This window comes from Podarcis filfolensis (genome assembly GCF_964270895.1).
Source record: "Podarcis filfolensis genome assembly, chromosome: 9".
Lineage (NCBI taxonomy): Eukaryota > Metazoa > Chordata > Lepidosauria > Squamata > Lacertidae > Podarcis > Podarcis filfolensis.
The window spans coordinates 68,357,828-68,379,791 of record NC_139610.1 but is presented as its reverse complement, the minus strand read 5'-3'; the positions used below and the strand labels follow the sequence as shown (position 1 = coordinate 68,379,791).

The 21,964-nt window shown below is 44.1% G+C and overlaps 1 protein-coding gene across 9 annotated transcripts in view; it reads right to left on the bottom strand.

Moving 5' to 3' along the window:
* Positions 1 to 21,964, bottom strand: part of SLC4A4 (solute carrier family 4 member 4) — a 352,153-nt gene that overhangs the window by 219,248 nt on the left and 110,941 nt on the right. For 4 of the 9 annotated variants that reach the window (XM_083571040.1, XM_083571042.1, XM_083571035.1 and 1 more), the window contains 4 exons: positions 20,419 to 20,579; positions 19,159 to 19,338; positions 10,617 to 10,693; positions 1,054 to 1,211 (listed from right to left, as the gene is read on the bottom strand). In XM_083571040.1, coding sequence (XP_083427166.1) covers positions 1,054 to 1,211; positions 10,617 to 10,693; positions 19,159 to 19,338; positions 20,419 to 20,579 — 576 coding nt within the window. Of the gene's footprint in view, positions 1 to 1,053; positions 1,212 to 10,616; positions 10,694 to 12,067; positions 12,164 to 19,158; positions 19,339 to 20,418; positions 20,580 to 21,964 lie in introns of all 9 variants that reach the window. The other 5 variants (XM_083571041.1, XM_083571043.1, XM_083571037.1 and 2 more) reach the window with 2 other exon arrangements.

Here is a 21,964-nt window from a genome sequence, read left to right as displayed (position 1 = left end):
CCGATTCTAATAGTTGGTCATCCCATCGGGTAATTACAGAACTTTAATGTAACTGAATTTTGCTTATTTCCTCTTCCTTTTCATTCTTCCATTTTGTGTCATGTCTATCAGACATTCCGGCATGACCCTGTTTTAGTTTGGCATGCCGCGTAGTTGCCTTTTAATAATAGAAAACAGGATCAAGAATAGGAACGGAGGGGGTGGGAGGGAAGAAGAAGAGGAGGAGTTTGGATTTGATATCCTGCTTTATCACTATCCGAAGGAGTCTTAAAGCAGCTAACATTCTCCTTTCCCTTCCTCCACCACAACAAACGCTCTGTGAGGTGAGTGGGGCTGAGAGACTTCAGAAAAGTATGACTAGCCCAAGGTCACCCAGCAGCTGCATGTGGAGGAGTGGAGACGCGAACCCGGTTCACCAGATTACGAGTCCACTGCTCTTAACCACAATACCAAAAGTATCCTTAACTGGGAGCTGTGGGGAGGTGGGGACTTCAGTCTCAGCAACTGCTTCATGGGGGCAAGACCAATGTAAACAACTAAAAACTTTGGCAGGATTAGAGTAATACTTGTAAACTACAAAACACGATGGAAAAGTTAATAATATTTATAATGAATTGGGAGGGATAAGCTGGAAGAAAAAGGGATTGACAATGAAAACCAGAGAAGGGCGGGGGGAGGTCAAGGGATTCCGAGAATCTAAAATGTGAAGGTGAATGATATGTTTAAATTGAAATGTGTTATGTAAAATTTAAAAAAAATACAGTGGTACCTCTGGTTGCGAACGCGATCCGTTCCGGAGTCCCGTTCGCAACCTGAAAAGAACACAACCTGCGTCTGCGCATCTGTGCACGCGTGGGTCATGATTCACCACTTCTGTGCATGCGCATGACATCATTTTGCGCGTCTGCGGATGCGCAAATGGCAAAACCTGGAAGTAACTCTTTACGGTACTTCCGGATCGCCACGGGACGCAACCTGAAAACGCATAACCTGAAGCAAACGTAACATGAGGTATGACTATATATTAAAAAGAAAAAGAAAAGGCTCCTTTACCGGGTAGGTACAGGGACTTCTGTAAGAGCACCGAGCATAACTGCTTGCTGCAGCCGAACGAAGGCAATGAAAGGGGCTTCCAGGAAGTCGACTTCTCCCACCAGGACGTTGGAGGCCTCAGCATCTCGAGGTAACTTCTTCATGAACTTGTTCTTCAGCTGCGTGGGAGAGAGAAGAGACACAGGCGTCTCGTCAGAACGAAAAGGCTCTTGTGGTTTAAGGCAAACAAGTTTAATTGTGGCAGAAACTTCTGTGGGCTGCAGGCCACTTCATCAGATGCATGGAATACAATCTTCAGTCGTCAGGTATATAGATTTACCACATTTTTTCCGTGTATGAGATAATGCTTTTCCCCCAAAATATTTTTAGTCAAAAATTGAGGGTCATCTTATACATGGAAAAAACACGGTATATGCATACCTACGGACATATATGTGCATGGCTGGGTGGGGAGGAGGTGGACTGCAAACAGTGAGATCTGATGAAATGCAGAAAAGTACAAACAGTGATAATTAACAATAATTCCCAGGTACAACTCACAAAACAAGATTTTTAATTATTTATTTTTATTTAGTGGATTTCTATATCACCCTTCATCATAAGATCTCAGGGCGGTTCACAGAAGAAAATGCAGGACAGAAACAAGGAAATAGTTAAAACAAAACAACAAAACAATAATCCTTCTCCCTTTCCCATAGGTAAAGGTAAAGGGACCCCTGACCATTAGGTCCAGTCGCGGACGACTCTGGGGTTGCGGCGCTCATCTCGCTTTATTGGCCAAGGGAGCCGGCATACAGCTTCCAGGTCATGTGGCCAGCATGACTAAGCCGCTTCTGGCAAACCAAAGCAGCGCACGGAAACACTGTTTACCTTCCCGCCGGAGCGGTGCCTATTTATCTACTTGTACTTTGACGTGCTTTCGAACTGCTAGGTTGGCATGAGCAGGGACCGAGCAACGGGAGCTCACCCTGTCGCGGGGATTTGAACCACCGACGTTCTGATTGTCAAGTCCTAGGCTCAGTGGTTTAACCCACAGCGCCACCCGCGTCCCTCCCTTTCCCATAGACAGATGTAAAAGGCTGTAGAATATTAATCAGCCAAAGGTCTGGCTGAAGAGGAACGTTTTCGCCTGGCGCCTAAAGATTTATCATGAAGGTGCCAAACGAACCTCCCTAGGGGGATCATTCCACAAGCAGGATCCCACCCTCAATTCCTCCAGTTAACACCAACACGTAAGTTTGTAATATATGCAATTGTATCTACTGGACAGTTCAGATATACTGTTTATTATTAATTTACAAATTGCCTTTTACCCATATGTCACTGCAATTTAATAATGGCAGCACACCATAACAGCCACAACAACAAGAAGAGTGTCCCATTTACGTGTGCAGTATTACGCAGAAGTGCCCGAGCTGCATTTCCATTTGGAGGTAAATGCAGAACTGGGGAAGGAGGCAAAAATGTTTGTGGAATGAAATACGTCCCTACCATCACCTTGATAGATTGCTGGTGGAAACCGCTGGTGGAAACTGCATGAGAAAAAGGTCTAAATTTCAGAGTAGCTTAAGGTGACGAATTGATCCTAGATGCTCCAGTGAAGGGCAGAGAAGTTTCCACTTCTTATTCTTTCTTCTTTGAAAAGTGCAGCTGGAAGGATATTCCAGCTGCAATTATTCATCTTGTCCTTAGTGTTCTAGCCAACACAACACACGTGATGTTCTGCAGATCCCTTGAGAATAAATCACGAAACCACATTTGCTTCGGAAAGCCCACGCAAACTGAGCACATACTGGAGATATTGCGATGCTTCCATCTCTTACCACTCGTACCAAGTTTCTCCCCTGGAAGATTTCACAGACTACCTGGCAGCACAAAAACACTGTGTCCAATTATGCAATCTTGTGGTCCACATACCCGAATGTTTAAAAAGTCAAGGGACCCCTGACTATTAGGTCCAGTCGTGACCGACTCTGGGGTTGTGGCGCTCATCTCGCTTTATTGGCCGAGGGAGCCGGCGTACAGCTTTCGGGTCATGTGGCCAGCATGACTAAGCCGCTTCTGGTGAACCAGAGCAGCGCACGGAAACGCCGTTTACCTTCCTGCCGGAGCAGTACCTATTTATCTACTTGCACTTTGACGTGCTTTCAACTGCTAGGTTGGCAGGAGCTCACCCTGTCACGGGGATTCAAACCACCAACCTTCTGATCGGCAAGTCCTAGGCTCTGTGGTTTAACCCACAGCGCCACCCGCATCCCTACCCAGATGTTTACAGGGTCCCTAAAATCCCACACCTAAATGCCTAAAATGGTCATTGCCTGCAATCCACTTTAATTACACAAACCTAAATTTCCAGTATGCGCTCGATTCCATCCCAAAGAATATTATTGTTGTTGCTGTTTATATTTGTAAACTGACAGTATAAAGGCAATCTGGTACTAAAAGATAAAGCAACAACAGCAGAGCTGAGAAACTGCCATCAACATGCAGGTAGGTATTGTTAACAGAAGATGCTAGGCTTTATTGAATAATCTCCAGCTGTCGAGTGTTTTGTACTTTCCAAAGAATGCACTCACTTTATTTTCTCTCCCTGAATTTGGCTTTTTGTCTTCTGGGTCCTCTTCCATCACCAACATCTACCATCACCTACCTGGGTCCAAATAGTATCTCACCCCTTTTTCCTCCTCCTCCACATTGTCCCGGAGTGACCCTATCCACTCAAAAAGCTTCAGCTAAAATCTTTATGCTAGTAATTCACAGATTAATTCACCACTCCCGATACGTCCAACTTCATCAAGTCCTGCCTCTGTTAGTTGCTGTGATGTGTTCTCTTAAGACATTTTGCCAACAGCTTAAAAATGCTAACAGGGTTAGCTCCTTATCTTTCTATCCGCTGTTACTTCTTTCCTTCCATTCCCACTTAAAGCAGACAATACCAGTCGGTGGTGAAAAGGCTGCTCTGAAGAAGAGATCTGTGAAAGTCAAAACCTTGCACACACACACACATACCCCAAGAAATATTGACTCAATATGCATCGATTGGGATTTTATGAAATTCACCCAGTGTCCAAATATACCATGCACCTCTGGGTGCATGTTTGCAGTAATAACATAATACAGATAATGAAAGATGGGGGGAGCATTTTGAATTAAGACAAGTGTGTTGCAATTTATACATACAAGCAAAGCAGGCAACTCTGACATGGTGAAGGAACTAGGATGGCAAGCAGACCAGGGCAATTAAGGAATATCAAAAGCACTGGGATTTCCCTTGCTTGAATACCTTTATAGACAAAAGCATTTCCCTCCAATCTATCCCAGCTAAAAGTGTATATTACTACAATACAAGAGTATCATTCCAGATTAACTGTTATAGTTTCTACCCCAAAAAATCCTGGGAATTTTATTTTGTGAGGATTCTCTGTTAGAAACTGCTACACTCGCCCTCTCAGAGCTAGAAATCTCAGAGCGCCTAGGGCGAAGGAAACAGCTGTTTGTCTGATAAGAACATACGAAGAGCTTTCCCCTTAAACTGGACTTAAAAGCCTAAACTGAACCTATAGCGGGCTTGAACTGAAGGCTAAGAGTGGATGTTTACTCTGCAATGGGTGCTCCTTGCGCATCCAAGTTCTTTGCAGCATCCACACGGCATCACTGGCATCAAAATGCCAACCCCATTTCTCCCTGCCCCTTCTAATCCAGAGTTACCCTTCCACAGATAATCCAATACATTGTTGTTGTTTAGTCATTTAGTCATGTCTGACTCTTCGTGACCCCATGGACCAGAGCACGCCAGGCACTCCTGTCTTCCACTGCCTCCCGCAGCTTGGTCAAACTCATGCTGGTCGCTTCGAGAACACTGTCCAACCATCTCGTCCTCTGTCATCCCCTTCTCCTTGTGCCCTCCATCTTTCCCAACATCAGGGTCTTTTCCAGGGAGTCTTCTCTTCTCATGAGGTGGCCAAAGTATTGGAGCCTGAGCTTCAGGATCTGTCCTTCCAGTGAGCACTCATGGCTGATTTCCTTCAGAATGGAGAGGTTTGATCTCCTTGCAGTCCACAGGACTCTCAAGAGTCTCCTCCAGCACCATAATTCAAAAGCATCAATCCAATACATTACACACTCACAAAAATACTGTTCCCAATGGTGCGTTTGCAGATTTGGGAGGAAGATGGGTGCTAGCTGCTGAACACAAAGCCTTGTGACTCTCCGTGGAGGGGAATTAGCTCCAGTGGTAGACCACTCACTTAGCATGAACCAACAGGAACAATTAATGGAGGCTTCCCCACTCTTCCTTTTCGGGGAGGGAGAGACGACCCATCGCTTAGCAATAAAGCACATGGTATGCATAGATTCTCCTGGCCCCTGACATTATAAGTTAACATGGTCAGTTAGAAGGGGGTGTAGAACCACAGAATTGTAGAGTTGGAAGGGAGCATGATCTAGTCCAACCCCCGGCAAGGCAGGAAACTTACCTAAAGCGTCCATGACAGATGTGATTTGAGACTTTTCTCTGCCCGGCATACTGGAGAGTTTCTGCAAGTCAGTGTAGACAACACTGGGCTAGATGGCTAATAGTGTGACTTGTCAACAGGCAGCTTTCTATATCCCTCCTCCTCTCTATCCCAGTAACATCTAGCAACACAAACAGAGTGTTGTAACCTCACTCTGCTGCGAATTCCCCCATGCCTAAAGGAGCTGCGGCTTTTGGTGACTGGCAGATGCATTCAGTGTGGAAGCACCTGGAGACTCCCAATCTTAAATGGCCACAAAGTGAGTGGGCATTACTCAAGGCACTTGGCTTCTTCTCAGACCAGAAAACGGGACATTTTCTGTAGATCTCTGGCCCCCACTTTTATTTCATTTGGGTGTTAAGGAGTTACTGTGCCTGTTTGAGAGGAGTGGGATCTGTTGCTATGTTTGTGCTGCTTTAAGGGTAAAGGTAAAGGGGACCCCTGACCATTAGGTCCACTCATAGCCGACTCTGGGGTTGCGGCGCTCATCTTGCTTTATTGGCCGAGGGAGCCGGCGTACAGCTTCCGGGTCATGTGGCCAGCATGACTAAGCCGCTTCTGGCGAACCAGAGCAGCGCACAGAAACGCCATTTACCTTCCTGCTGGAGGTCTACTTATCTACTTGTACTTTGACGTGCTTTCGAACTGCTAAGTTGGCAGGAGCTGGGACCGAGCGATGGGACCTCACCCCGTCACAGGGATCTGAACCGTCAACCTTCTGATCGGCAAGTCCTAGGCTCTGTGGTTTAACCCACAGCACCACCCGCGTCCCTGCTTTAGTGCTGCTTTAGTCAGACTTTAAACTTGCTTTCTACTTTTAAGCTACAGTCTTCTAGATGCAGCAGACTGTAAAATTCAAATAAGTTGGTTCAAAAAAACAACCCAACAACAAGATCAAGTAGCTGCCTGCTCTTTATTATCTTTTATGTCAAGTATGAGGACAGGGGGAGCCTCGAGGCGGGTTAGGTGGCTCAGGAAGAGCTCCTGAGGTCATGGGGCTGCTGAGGAAAGAGGCATGCAGAGCTTCCAAGTCACGCTATGAGCAGCGCATGCAGAAAACACAGCAGCCTACCATATAGTATACAACCAGGCCTGGATCTGAACAGAAGAGAAACCAAGGCAAGGGTTGCAGGGACCTGTATCTCTCCTATCATGAACTCACCATTGTTATGGCTTGGCGCCAAAGGCATTACTCAGCTCTGCTCTGAAATATCCAGTGTATCAGAAGAGCAGGAGGTGGGGTGGAAACCCCAGATATCTAACCACCTGGCTTCCTAGGAATTTGATGCAGGCACTGAGGAATGTGAAGAATTTGGAATGTCCAAGCTATAATTCATAGAAAGCTCTACGGAAATTTCACAGCTGCACCCTGCGTTCCGTTCCCTCTTCATTTCCCTCTGCTTTCTCTACTGCCCTTTTTGCACCTGACACTCTTAGTTCAGAGATCTGACAGCATATCTTCTGAAATTTAGCTGGCGACCTGTAAACTGGCTTCCCTTCAAACAGGTGTCAAAGCAAAAAGTTGCGCTCTCCCTCCTACACCAGAGTCCTCTCTGGGTCTGCCTTCCTCAACTTGGTGCCCTCCGCTGAGGTGGGGCAAGGCTGGTCTAGGGTGAATCCAGGTCACCGTGGCAATCAGATACGGTAATTAGGATAGTCCCAGCAACGGGGAAGGTTAAACAATCGCCAGCACAGACAGAAGAAAGAAAAGAGAGGCTGCAACAGGCCCTTACACAATCCATCAATGAACTGAGCTCCGAGAAGCAGGAAGTCCTGGAAACATCTCTAGCAGAACCAAGCATGGGGTACACCCCCCCTCCATCCAGGCCAACTTCTTTTAAACTTTAGAATTAGTTTTGGCCAGCAGCAGAGGAATGGAGAGAGAGAGAGAGAGACTTTACTGTTGATATGGAAACACAGGAGTCAGGGAAGTGCTGCAAACACTGGGGACAAGGGTTTTTTGTGTAAATCATCAAATCAATGGTCCAGCTGGCTACACTCATCTGAACACATTATGCATCTTAAGCATGCACTTTTCCCCAAAGGCAGAGGAACCCACTTCCCTTCAACGTGCTCTGAGAGCGTTTGTAAACATCCGTGCATATTCTCCTGCGGTTTCTATATGGAACTGCGTGAAGCTGAGCAGCAAGCACAGCCCCCAATGCTGCTTAACCCAAAGTTTATTTAACTTGCATGCATTTAAAATGCTAGCTGGTGTGGGGAGGAGGAGAGATTGTGGGGGGGGGGAAGGTCCTTGAGATTCATCGTCCATAAGGGCTTGCCAAGGACATTTAAACAAAGCACAGAGAACTGAAAGATTTCTGCAGGGTTCTGGGAACAGCGACACCGTTAAGGGAGGGTGAAAGCACTTGGAACCCGGTTTCCTGTGGAGCCTTCGCATAATCCCCAAACAGGAGGGAGTTAAGAAATAAATTTGGGGTCTTTTATGTTGGAAGATACTAGAGTCTGCTTCTGTTTTCAAATAAAACCAGATGAGGGACATTTTTAAAAAGCAGGGGTCCTATCACACAAGTCTTCTCCAGCATGTGGATCCACATGCATGTATACACACAAACACACAAACTGTATTCCGTGGCTATTGCCCTCACTGGCTTGTATCCAGCACTGTTGTAGCACCAGCAGACACCAAGTTAGGCAACTGGACTGCCCAAGGCAACAAAAATGCATCTCCAGCAACTTCTGAACGGCTCTGGGTGCTTTTTAAATAAATAAATAAGGCCCTACTGGAACACAGATTAACCTGAGTCCTGGTTACTGTCTTACCATACTGCTGACTGTAACATTCTCATTTATGACATTGCATAACTGAGTCCACTATTCTGATACCACACACTTGCAGGTTTTTCACACTAGAAATCCCAGGGTCACTAAAAGAAATAGAAACACTATTTTCTGGACATGAGCAAAGTGGCTGAACCCATAAACAGAAAACATGATCAGGGTAGACTGATTCAGTAACGGGGAGTTAAAAATCAGTGAGACAAACGCTTGTCTAAAACCAGTAATATAAATCAGTTATCCCATTGTTTAACTGATACAGTTCCTGAATAAAGATGCATGCTAACTGGCTGCCAGAAATCATGTCGGCCTGTGGTGAAACAGAAATTTTGTAGAACCTAAGTTTAGCTGACACGGAATACACAAACCTTTTGGAACATGAAATCATCTGCTTAGAGACAAAGTAGGCAATTTGAAATTATTTATTTTTATTCTCTGTGTACACGTGCGAAGGCACCAAGCAAGACCACTTACTAGATGACCAAATTTATGGGGCGATACCTAATGTAATACAAGTATAGTTCTGCTCATGTAACAGGTCTTTCCCCATCCTGTCCTCTCCCATCATGCACCCTGAGTCTTTTCTGGATGGTTCCACAAACCTATGGAGAAAAATTTGAGGGTGTGGAGGGCAGGGGGCTGCAGAGAAGAGAAGTGGAGAGCTCCATTGCACAACTTAAAATATTCTGTGCAGTTGAAAGAGCAGCGATGGATTGAGCAGAACAGGGTTTCTAGATGAGCTGGGAAGTAAGCACAGAGTATATTTAACTGCCACTATATAGACGAGTGCTGCATGGACCTAATCCCCTCTCTCTGCAGTCGATGGGATTTAAATGATTTAACGTGAAGTGAATGGTGACCTCAGTGTCCGTTCTGTTTGGCTGACTGTCATAAATAGCCATAGCTTCCTACAATGAAACATGACCTATTAGGGTAGGTCAGATGAGCGTCTTTGCTCAGTTTTATCGCTTTCTCTGTTTGAGGAAGGATGGGTTTCCATCCTGATGCAAATGAGGTTGTCATGGGCATAAGGATAATAATAAGGAAAATAAAAACAATAAGGAAATGTCAGTATATTAGCACATACTACCCCACCCCCTAGCCTCCGGTGGACAAAAAAGCAAAACAAAACAAGAGAGTGATACAGCTCTCCAATTTTTCGGTATTTATTTTCTGAACAGAATGGCATTTCAAAACAAAGCCTTGAGGATTGTCAAACTTGTAGGAAGCACAGCAAACTAATGAATGCAAGCCAGTCAGCCATCATGGGAAAGACAAAGGTCTTTTCATCTACCTCAAGATGCCACTAAATAATGTATTATTCCCTTGCTGCACTTAGATTGACTCCTCTCTCTCTCTCTCTCTATATATATATATATAAATAAAAGCACACACATATCACCTGAATCTGTCTGGTGTGAGATAGAATTTGAAGGATCAGCACGATCAAATCAACACCCTCATCCACCCACCCCATCAAAATGATTTCTTTGTTAATTTTATGAGATTAACAAAACCATTTGCAGTACTTCAGCTCACCAGAACCTTGCTGTGTCTTTGTGTGTGTGTGTGTGTGTGTGTGTGTGTGTGTGTTGGGATCGATGGGAGGAATTGGTGTTGAACTTGGGATAGGATTCCTCAGAGCTCCGGGGTGGAGGGCTCCAAGTTGTCAAATGCTGGTGTAACATAAAACAAAAACCTACAACTGATTACGCACACATAAACAAAACAGGCCAATCGAACTTTTCCATCATTTGCTAAACCTTGTTTATCTTCATCTAAGCTTTGTTCCTGCTCCTTGTCTTAGTTAAGGATGAATTTTTCTAAAGCGATTGATAATTAAGAAGTTTGAATGCAAGCAAGAGTATGAGGGAAGGGCAGCAGTGGGGAATGAATTTAGACCTGCAGCACCACTTGCATTTGACCTCCTTATGTGAAAGATAGAGGAAAAACTCTAGAAATTAAGAGCTTTATTCTCCAACAGAAAAAGGGCAGGCAGGCTTGCTTTGGCCTATTGAAAAGCTGAAAGAATTCTGCAAGATCTCTTGGGCAAAGTGATAAACCACCAAGTCAGGAGCCTTCAACGCAACACTGGCAATAAGACGATAGCCTCTTAAAACAGCCAGTGCTTTAAAAATTGCAACTGCTCACATTTTCCCTTCATCCTAAAGTGCTCATCTCCTCCTGAGCATCACATTCTTTCCCGGTACATCTTTGCAAGGAAATGATGATCAGGAATTCCAGGCTTACCTGTTCTTTGTCAGGTTTGTCAGAGATGTCGTTCAAACTAGAGGAAGTCAGGTTTCTGTGCGTCATGGCTGGGCTGCCTGCAAGAAGAAGACCAAGGTCTGTTAAAATACCGTTTGCTAAGGGACACACAGAGTCTCGGGCCACAGCAATACCTGAGCAAGGCAGTTTGCCAATTACATGAAGGGTAGTTGAAAGCTCAATATAAGACGGCCGCTATCTGCTAAAGCAAGTACCAACACCAAGCAATGGCAGAATACATATATATATGGCTCTTTTATCTCTTTTATCCTCAACAATTTCATTTGGAGAAATTCTTGATTCTCCCCACTTGACTCAATAGGTGTTTAATTTTGGCTGGATTCCATTAAGATCACAACTGGCCAGCCAGGAGACTTCACTAACATGCAAAAGGTTATGTTTCCAGAGGCCTTGATCAGAAAAGTTTGAACTTTTATGTACATCTAAACCAAAAGCTGACAGAAAGAAGGGGTGAAAGATTTGCTCACTCTACTAACTGAAGATAATGCAAGAAGCAGCATGTTGACTGAGCTACAGATTTAGGATCAACATGAGTGTAAAACAAAAACATCCTGATTTGGTTAGCTGGGGGCACATAATAATCCCATGGAGGCTCCCTTCATCTTCAGCTTGTTTTTGCCTCTGAGTCACATAAAGAACATGCAAAATAAATAAGAGGGTAAAATCAATTACAGAGCTTGTGCATGTAGTGCTTCCATGTTGGGTTGAGATATGGTCCAAACCTCTATTCAGGCACAACTTGATAGAATTAACAAGTCACTAGGCAACATCCTTAATCACTGCATTAGTGAGGGAAGTTGAATTGTAACTCTCCATATGTGATAAACCTTCACCACCACTGCAAGGAAATTATCAGGTCATGTACACAAGGAGGCCTGGTGAGTTCAATTCAGTAGCATCATGGAAATCAGGTCCTACACCCCAACTTTGCAGCTGTCCTGCACTGAACCAACCTAGATACGACGTCAAACAGATGGTTTGGGGCCAGGCTACAGCCAAGGGCAGTTCTACCTGAACATCTAGTTCTGGGTCCTTGAGGTCAGCGAGTTTAGAGAGCAGTGGACTTAAGACTGGCTTGTAGCAACCATGTGGTATGGCTCTGTTGACCAAACTAAACTAGAAGGATGGTTTTGGGGTACTTAGTCCGCCTGCCAGTCACAGGGCATGCTGTTGCATTCCCCTATCCTTGCAGTCTGCAGTAGCAGAAGCATCTTAGCTCACAGAGTTCCCGGTTCAAGGATAGGGTCAGTTTTCCCCATGCAAAGATGTATTTTGGAGCTTTAATTCCTTGGAAGCCCACCATTTTTGCATGCCGTCGTCATCTCCAGACTGATCCCCTGACACACAACCACACCCCCTTCATGCACACCGTTTCCCTGGAAAGTGCAACTCCTTTCCCGTCATCCACTTACTTAGCCATCCCACGCTGGGGCTGCGCTGCACCCGGATTTCATCATCCAACGTGCGGGTTGCTAGGCAGGGCACAGAACTCTCAAGCGGGCTGCGGGCTTTAGAGTCGCAAGCAGGAGGAAGAGCACACATTCGAGAGCAGCAGCAAAGAGGAGGAGGAGGAAGAGGAGGAGGAGGAAGACAGCAGAGTTAAGGCAGAGGAGAAAAAGAAAGGCCAAAGCAGCTGCAGAAGCAAGAGAGTTAAGACAGAAAAGCATTCAGACACTCGTGTTAACACACCACAGAGAGCTACGCACATCCGCAGGTCAATTAGAGACCGTTCCAACACCAGATTTTGCCGTGTACATGTAGAAAACGTGGCACTGAGTGCATTTTCAGTGTTTTGTGATATTTGCCCTTTTGCAACCCTCAAACGTGAAGGACGTCTGTATATACAGATATTAAATATTCAAAATAAAAGGAGAAAGAGGAAATGGCAAGGTGCAAACACATAATTGCCACAACTTACTCAGATTCAATCCAAGAAACTAGTTCAGAATCATAGGGATTTGGCCTTCAACTGGGTGGCTCATTCATACAACTGGTTTTTTTTCTCCCCTCACTAATGAAGATCTGGAAGCTAACCTCTGGGAATGAGCCCTAGGCTGAAAAATATTACCTCTGAGTGACAGTACTGTATTTTATCCTAGCAATCAAACAGATGCATGCTGGCTGGGGATGATGTGAGTTGATACCTGAGCACTGCAGGTTAAATGCTCACTTATGGCAGCATCTGTTTGTTGATCTATGTAGAGATGTAAGGACATTAAGCAAGATCACTCACTTGAAGCTGAAATAGTAGTTTGTGGGAGAAATAGTGTTTTTCCATGACATTGGAATTGAATGTCCGAGTGTAAATATTCCTAGTTTGCCCAATAACGAATGTATTACATGGGCTGCAATGTCCTATTTTGCCACCAATGGATTCAAGTTACAAGAAAGGAGATTCCAACTAAACATCAGGAAGAACTTTCTGACAGTAAGAGATGTTTGACAGTGGAATGGACTCCCTTAGGGGGTTGTGGACTCTCCATCCCTGGAGGTTTTTAAGCAGAGGTTGGATGACCAGCCATATGTCGTGGATGCTTTAGCTGAGATTCTTGGACTATATGACCCTTGGGGTCCCTCCAACTCTAGTATTCTGTGAATGGGATTCCTTCTGAACACCTACGTCCAATGAATAGGTTGTCGGATGCTTCTGTGGCTTAACGCTTTGTAAATAACCATGGCAAATTCTGCAACCAAAGGTCGTAAGAGATGGCCAAAACTTTTGCTGTCACTGGTTTGTAACCCGCAACCTGACAACGGTACCCAGAAAACATCTGAAGAATTTAGAAAGAAAGCGGTTTCTTTGGCTGTTACTCACAGCCAACATGCACAACAATGGGGGGGGGGGATGTATTCCATTTTGTAACACTTCAAATAACGTGCCAATGATTTGCATCACCTGGAGAAACGTCTCTTCTTTCGCACACCCTTCCCCTTCTGTTCCTCTTTCTACTCTCATTATTTCTAAACTCTGCTGATGCATTATTCAGCTACTTAGAATAACCTGAATGACACTTAAAGGAATAAAACCCCATTGTTCTGTCCAACAACACGCCTTATTGTCAACTGCTGCCTCAATGCATTTTTAACAACTTTCAGTTTGAATAAGTAATTGTGATGAATAAATGATAAATTCTATGTTTCCAAACTATTGTTTTATCCTAAAGGGTAGCATTGAGATAAAAAAATAATTTCTAGCATGGCTACTAGCTCAACTTTTAAGGCATTTCTCTTTGAATCAATATTTGGGAGGAAAGTCCTTAGGTCAATAGCTCAAGCTGTTGGCTTCTGACTGAACTACACCAACCCAAAGCCCTGCTCTGTTCACCTGCCATACCATAGCCCAGTGTTTCTCAAACTTGAGTCTCCAGGTGTTGTTGAACTATAGCTCCCATCATCCCTTACCATTGATCCTGCCAGCCAGGGATGATGGGAGTTGTCATCCAACAACAGCTGGAGATCCAGGTTTGAGAAACACTGCCATGGCCAATACAGAAGACCCATAGGGCCAGTCATGTCCCAAAGGACTATGATGCCTGAGTCCACAGTAACTTCCTAGTTCTGTTCCCAGACCCTCAGATTCTTGGTTCAAGGCCCACCAGACTCTCAGCAAGCCTTTTCTGAATTATCTCAGCCTCTCCTTGCTAGCAGCTGTTCTACCAGTGCTACTGAGCATGCCCACGTAATTCAACGAGCTGGTTCACATGTAACACTAAACCATGGTTTAGCTGCACTGTGTTCCCAAGCTAGAACCAGCCTGAGCAAAGTCTTGAGCTTCTCCTCCTGTGCAGCCAGAATTTGGTTTCACTTTCCACTAATCCTGGGTTGTTGTCACATACAAAATAAGAAACTGAAGGGTTGTTGAAATCAGCAAAACACAGGTATTGTAGTCTGTTTGTTTAGAAAAGGACTAGAGTTTGTTTTAAACCTCAGTGTCTGGTTCATACAGAACAAGCAGCCAATATTATTTTAAAATAAATCTAAACATCAGAATATTCTCCTACTGGTCATTCCACACAGGAGAAGCTTGTTGCCATATTTCAAACAGTGAAAAGTTTGTTGCTCAAAATCGCAGAGAAAAATGCCATTTTTGAGCCAACATGGCTGCCAAACATCTGGGTTTTACCGATTTCCACCCAGACACTGTAAGAGACAGCAGCATTCCGAATATGTCTGGGAGATTCCGGACGTATGGCAACCCTAGGTTTATTCTAGCTTGTGCATGTAACACTAAACCATGGTGAGAACCAGCCCAATGAAAGTCCCACTTGAGTAAAAATATCCTTAAACCAAAATCTAAATGCTCATTCAAGCAGTTCTTTAAATCTTCTCCCTCACCAAATCACCTGCTATGTCAATTCCCTCGCTCCCATCCCATCTTGTTCACCTGTTTACAGCACCAAGTTTATTGTTTGCACTATAGCAAACAAAAGCACCAAGGAAAAGATCTGCAGGAAATATGGAGCATGCAGAAATATGCAGTATATGCAAAGCAGCCTGGAACCAAACACAAGGATTGGCAAAGAGCAGCATTTGGAGATGGACCCAGTTCTCGAACATTTGCATTGAAATACTTTCTTAACAAATAAAATATTCTAGAGTCTATGGGGTCTAAAGGACAAAGAGATGGGGTTTGGGATGTGAGGAATGCGGAATCCAGCTTCTGCTATGGACTCGCTGCGGCAAGCAACTTTCTCCCCGACCTCAGCTTCCCATCAGCAAAGTGGGAACAACTTAAAGAATGCATTCCTCCACATGAATCTGCCAATGACATAATTCACACGTCACGCTAAGCCAAACTATAGCTTAGCGGCACTAAGAGAGGAAACTATGACCACTGCATTCCTCTCCCAGTTCTGCTGCTGCCATGGTACCTGGAGCTAAGCTTAACATGTTATCTGGACCCAGGCTCATGGTTTGTCTCGCTTCAGATAAACCATCAGTTATTTAATTTCCCATCCTTCCCTATTAGGGCTGCTCTGGATAGCATTGCAGCAAGTTGGCTTCTGAAATAGTTGAATGTAGGACTCTATGAACACAACCCTTGCTAAAGATGCTACTAATTTACATTAATAAGAAAAAAAATTAGCAGAAGAACTTATCATTGGACAGAGTAGCCAAACACGAGATGGGTGAAACCACCTCTAGAGACAAAATTACACAGTGCTAGCCACATAATTCAATGAAAGCTCCACTTGCTTGGACATAAGATTTACAGTCAGAATCAATTATTGGATGCAGATTTAAACAGCATAGCTTTAGCAACAGATTTACTACAAATCACTGCATGCCAACAAATTTATAGAATATTCTAAATCAACATATATGGAATGAACCACATGGAATGTTTTCTTTTTTCCTAAAACATGAGCAAGTCATCATGCAAATCAGGGTTATCTACACTGGGGAGTGAGGATTGCAACTTGTTCCCTTTGGAGGGCTGGCTTTCAATGGTAAATTTTGATCAAATGTTGCGTTTTACATGAGTGTTTCATTTATTCATTTTATTGATCTATGTTTATTGACCATGCACATTAATGGAGCTGTACACATGAATAAAAATGAATGAATAAAACCAAGCACTCATGATGGGCCAGGAATTTAATAAACAGTATATAAAGAATTCAAAAGTTTTGTACTAGGTTGTTGAACAAGATTGAGAGATGATGTACTCGTGGAAGGTTGACTATCCATTTTACCGATTACAATGATTATTTGCTTTTCTCTGATTTGCTACTTTAAATTATTCTTATTGGATACTTGGTAACATGCATATGATTTTAGGTTTGAGCCCAACCTTTTGCTTCACCCTTGTGTCATCTGTTGGGGTATGTAATTCCTTGTTGCTCAGTCTACTTGTGGAAGGCCACAGGTTTAAGTGCAGGATGTTTTTCTGTGTGCCTTCCATTTACGTGCAAAGCAGGTGTCTGCTCCACACCTGTAAGCATGCTCTTGGCAACACATTGCTGCGAAGCACTTTGGAGTGTTCCAAACCTTTCACATGCATAATCTTGTGATCCTTGCATCGTCTCTGCAAGAACAGACTTCTAAATGAGCCCGCAAAAATGAGTGGAAGGGCTGAGAGCTCTCTGCCTCCTGAATGAGCTTGCTGCATTTCTTTGCTAGAGAGAAACCTCTCTCTTCAGCAGCTCATAAATAAGCCCTACTGGGCTCAATGGGTGCCTACTCTCCAGGAAAGTGTCACAGGATTGTGCCCTAAGGCACCTAATATCCACTAGAAAATGAATGGTAGGGCACGGACTTAAAAGCCACCTTGCCTTCCGAAGTCTGCATCTTAAAAAGTCTCGGATCATGCTATGGTTCAACAAGCCAGGTCAACTGAAGTCCAACAGCCGATCTGCACATTCGCAGCAATCATATTATGCTGCCATGTTAGGCCTACCCCACTAAAGTCTGCAGATGGGGAGTTCAATAGTAAAATACTCAATAATCCCATGCATTGTAATTTCCTCGTAGAAAAGTAGAATATAAGAGCAGACTATTTTGGAAGATTTCTCCCCAGCATGCTCATTATTATTTTTACATGCAATTCATTATTTTCTGTTCTTTGCATGGAGAGCTCTTGCGCCACTTGCAGTGTTAGAATTTAAGAAGGTTCACAACAACTGGCTCTGGCTTCTGCAGAGTGCATCACACTGAAGCCAGAAATACCTGTCTCCACTCTCTCTAAATCAGCCTTCCTCAACCTGGTGCCTTCCAGATGTTTTGGAGTACAATTCCCATCATCTGGCTCAGCTGCTACATCTGTGCTGGTAGGAAATATTGTCCAAATCATCTGGATGGAGGAACCAGGCTGAAGAAGGCTACTTTGTATACTTACCAAGAGGAATTTCCCCAACAGATAAAACATTTTGCTTATCACAGCCTTGAGCCAAGTACTTTTTATTAAAAAGATGCAACTTACCACCTGCATTCCAAGAAGGAGCGCTTCTTGGAATAATAAAGTGTGGAGGGGGGGGATGAATATTCACATGTTGCAAGTTTTGTTGAGATCATATGAGAAGCCATGATTCTTGGCCTTAGTGGTTCTCTCCCTCTTTTCTTCAATCAGATTATTTTTCCCTCGCATGTTGAGAAGCAAGAAAAGTCCCCTCTCATCCCAGCAGGGATGCACGGCCTTAAACAATGCTGATCCCCCCAATAGACAACATCACTCAATCATGAGATTTCAGAAAACAGTGTTACCTAGGTTCCCATACACCTCCACTGTCGTATGCTTCGGTTCTCGAACGCTGAAAACCCGGAAGTAAATGCTTCTGTTTTTGAATGTATTTTGGAACCCGAACATGCAACACAACTTCCACTGAGTGCAAGAAGCTCTTGCAACCCATGGGAAGCCGCGCCTCAGTTTTTGAATGTTTTGGAAGCCGAACAGGCTTCCAGAACACATTGTGTTCTAGAACCGAGGTACCCCTGTAGTAATATAGCTGATGATTGCTCTGTTCACCTTTTTTGCGTTTCTGAAGTTTCTCAACTCAACTATAGAACTGTTGACCTTTCATACTTGAGGAGTAGAGAGGATCCCTCTCTTTCCAGTTAATGCACTTGTTTCCCAGAATTCTAACAAAAGCCTCCGGAGCTGCAGGGTTGGGATGGGACCTGTCCTCTGGATATTGCTGGACTACAACCCCCATCATCCATGATCATGGATGATGCTGGTGGGGATGATGGGCGCTGGAGTCCTCCAATACCCAGAGGACCATGGGTGAGACACCCGAGCTCACAGAGGACTATTACACAGCCCATCTGCTATTTTGCACACCAACACTCAAAATGACTTCGGGACAATTTTCACCCGCCGTTACGGTCTAACACATTCTAGATAGCTCAATGTGTCATAGGCTGCATTCGTGTGGCAGCTCATTCCCATTTTCCTGACGTTTCCCTAACTGGTAATTTCCACCTTCTATTTCTGCATTCACGTGACATAAAAGCCACTCCTGGGAATATAGTGGGACGTAGTGCAAGGTTAGAACTCAATTCCATGTTGTTTGCAAACAGATTTTTTTTTTCCTGGAAGCCAATAACATGGAAATGAGTGCCAAGCTTGTATTCCATTTCTGGAAGTTGATTTTACACCACATGAACGTTCCAATATAATGAGGAAATTAACTGTCAGGGAAACGGGATGAGCTGCTGTGTGGATGCAGCCCGATTCTATTCTGGAGGACACATCGTTGTTTGTGTTGTGCGTTTTGTGCGTGTGTCACGCCAAGTGTTTTACCGAAATGACTGACTAAAGCAGACTAACGAAAACGAAGCGCGCCCATGTCTCTTCTCAGTTAGCCCACGGAGATATGGTTAGAGCAATGCGCCACAGCATTAAGAAGCCTTCAGAGCCCATAACTGATACATCCGTCAGTATGGTCTGCTACTCTACTCGTGGGGTTAGATGCGTTGCCATGAGATGGTGATGGAGTTAGTTGGGAGCAGGGTTTCGGTGGGTCTCTACGGGAAGGCCAAAGCCCACTGGCTTCTGCATTACCATTATCTGGGTTGGTAAACATCCTACTTGCACTGGAGACAGTCTTCCCGATGTCGGCCAAGGAGCGCAGGTTGGATTTTTTGGTCTGGTGGCGATGCTTCCTGAGCAGGGTGTAAGTGACCTTGTCCTTCATTTCTTGCTTCAACAGGCCTGTCTCGATCTGGTTGTCAACAACCATCTCTGCAAACACGAGGATTTGGGGAGAGGGGGAGGCAGGGAGAGAAGAAAAGGAGTAAATCCATGTAAACAAAAATAAAAACGGTTTCAGAGTAGGCTGGTATGTGTAAGTTCACATACGCATAGGGCTGGGCAGTATCTGGTTTTCAACATCATGATATACCACCAGCGAAACATTGCGATATACTGATATATCACGATGTCTGAAATAAGGGTGGCGCTTTGTAGAAGCACTGGCTGGCTTCAGGATTTGTTTGTTGTTGTTTTTTGTTTTGTTTTGTTTTGTTTTGCATCACTCACATACACACATACACATCATGATGTGCGATATATTGCCAGGTCAAAAATTATGAAACAGGTATCATGATATGGACTTCAAACCAGTTTTGGACAATGGATTGATATATTGCCCAACCCTCTACACCAACCTTTCTCAACATGTGGGTGCCCAGATGTTGTTGAACTACAACTCCCATCACCCCCAGCTAGCAAGGCCAGAGCTCAGGGATGATGGGAGTTGTAGTCCAACAATATCTGGGGACCCACAGGTTGAGAAAGGTTGGTGTACACTGATGTGTTTTAATCCTTAAACAACAACAACAACAAAGAAACTAGCAAGAGGTATACAAAGTGGGAGTTAGGAGTCCCACAACATCTAGGGGACTACAGATCCCCCACTCATATCTTGTAGACTATCCAAGATACTGAACGAGATGAACAGACACACTATCAAGACAGCTGAGACCCCAGCAACTTTTGGGTCATCCTCTCCTTGAACTGTTTCCATCCCGGTAGGCAATTAACTTGCACCTAAAAGAACTGGTACCCAAGTTTGCTTGTTTCCTCCTTCCTCAAAATCCATTTTCCTTTTGTGTTATGTCTTTTTAGATTGTAAGTCTGACGGTAGAGGCCATATTGTTCTCATTGATCTGCAACCCACCCCAGGAAGCTTGGTTGCTGTTGCTGTTTTGCTGAAAAGCAGCGTAAAATAAACACATGCCCAGATCCAACATCCCATTCAACGGACCAGGTTGGTTCTTGCGATGTAGGACAGTCCAGAGCACTGCGTTCGAAAGCACCTACCTACTACCTGAGGGAGCGATGAGGCCTCCAGATCCAACATGATCGACCCTTTCTCTATACACGTCCTCAACTCAAACAAGCTGTGAAGGGACAATGTGGCAACGTGTGGTTTGCTCCACCTCTCTCCACCCTGTTCCACTTTCTCCTCAAACTTTATCCACCTGTGAGAGAGAGAGAGAGAGAGAGAGAGAGAGAGAGAGAGAGAGTTGAGAGAGACTTTGTAAGGATGAACTTACAAAGAAGCGCTGCTGTATGAGCTTTCAAGAACAAGCATCTACATCATCAGATATTTCATTAAGAAATTCGTGCCACAACAAAGCCATTAGTCTCAAAAGTATTGCAAAGTTCTTTCCCTCCTCTTTTTACATGTTATGGCTTATTTATATACCGATTTTTGGCCTGGCGGCCTTTAAAATACCAAATAAAATATGCATCACATCAATTTAAAATGATATAAATTAGCATTTGTTTAAATAAAACAAACAAACAAACAAACAACTGGGTATGCATTAGGAGCAGCAGTCAGCTCCAAGGCAAAGAAACAGAAAAACCAGCCATCAACACAATACTATCTCTCATCTTTGGTGCACATTCTCCCACTGGATTAAAGTTGGTTTTGCATATTGGTTATAAACCAACCCCTGTGGAAATACAGTCGGATTTGTACACAGAACATAAGCATTGCAGGGGGCTGGACTAGATGAGCCTCAGGGTCTCTTCCAATTCAATGTTTCTATGATTCTATGATATAGGGAAAGGCAGTTTCAGAAAGGCAGAGTATCCACTAGAAACATGTCTCTATGCCTCCCGCTGTTTATTATTTGCTACGCATGAGCCACAAATATCTCTGCAACTGTGGAGCCCAAATGGATTCCAGGGAGCATCTTTTCTGATTCCAGCTGTGCTTTTCGTGACTGCTTCTTCGGTCTCGAATGAACAGTGGTCTTCATTCATTCAAAAAAGAAACCACTCAGTTCAATTTCACCTCTATACCAGAGATGTTTATCGTTTAAATCAGTGGTCCCCAAACATTTTTGGGCCACCACCCACTCCATCCTCAATGCCCCCTACCCTTATAAAATAGAATAGCAGTTTGCATGACCCACTAAGGAAGATGATAACACAATAAAATTCAAAACAATAAGAATTGATGAAATGATCCAGTGATACCAGCTTTTCAAAGTCTGTTTACATTTCCAGCCACACCACCGCCGCCGCCCCCTAGCCCCCAGAAGTAGAGCAATGGCAGTAACCGAGACATGAATTCAGACAACACACAAAACCACCGTGAGCATAAACCAGCAACTATGGCTTCAAAGGGGGGAAATTTTGTTATTTTTGTTGATTATTGTAAAAGTAACACAATATTTTCGAATGCACAGTATAGTTTTTCCATAATTTAGATCAATAATTTAAAGAAACATTTTTTAAAAAAAGTATGAATTCATGTTAGCTAAGTCATTTACAGTGGTACCTCAGGTCAGTGGCGTAGCGTGGGGGGTGCAGGGGGGGCCGGCCGCACCGGGCGCAACATCTGGGGTTAGGG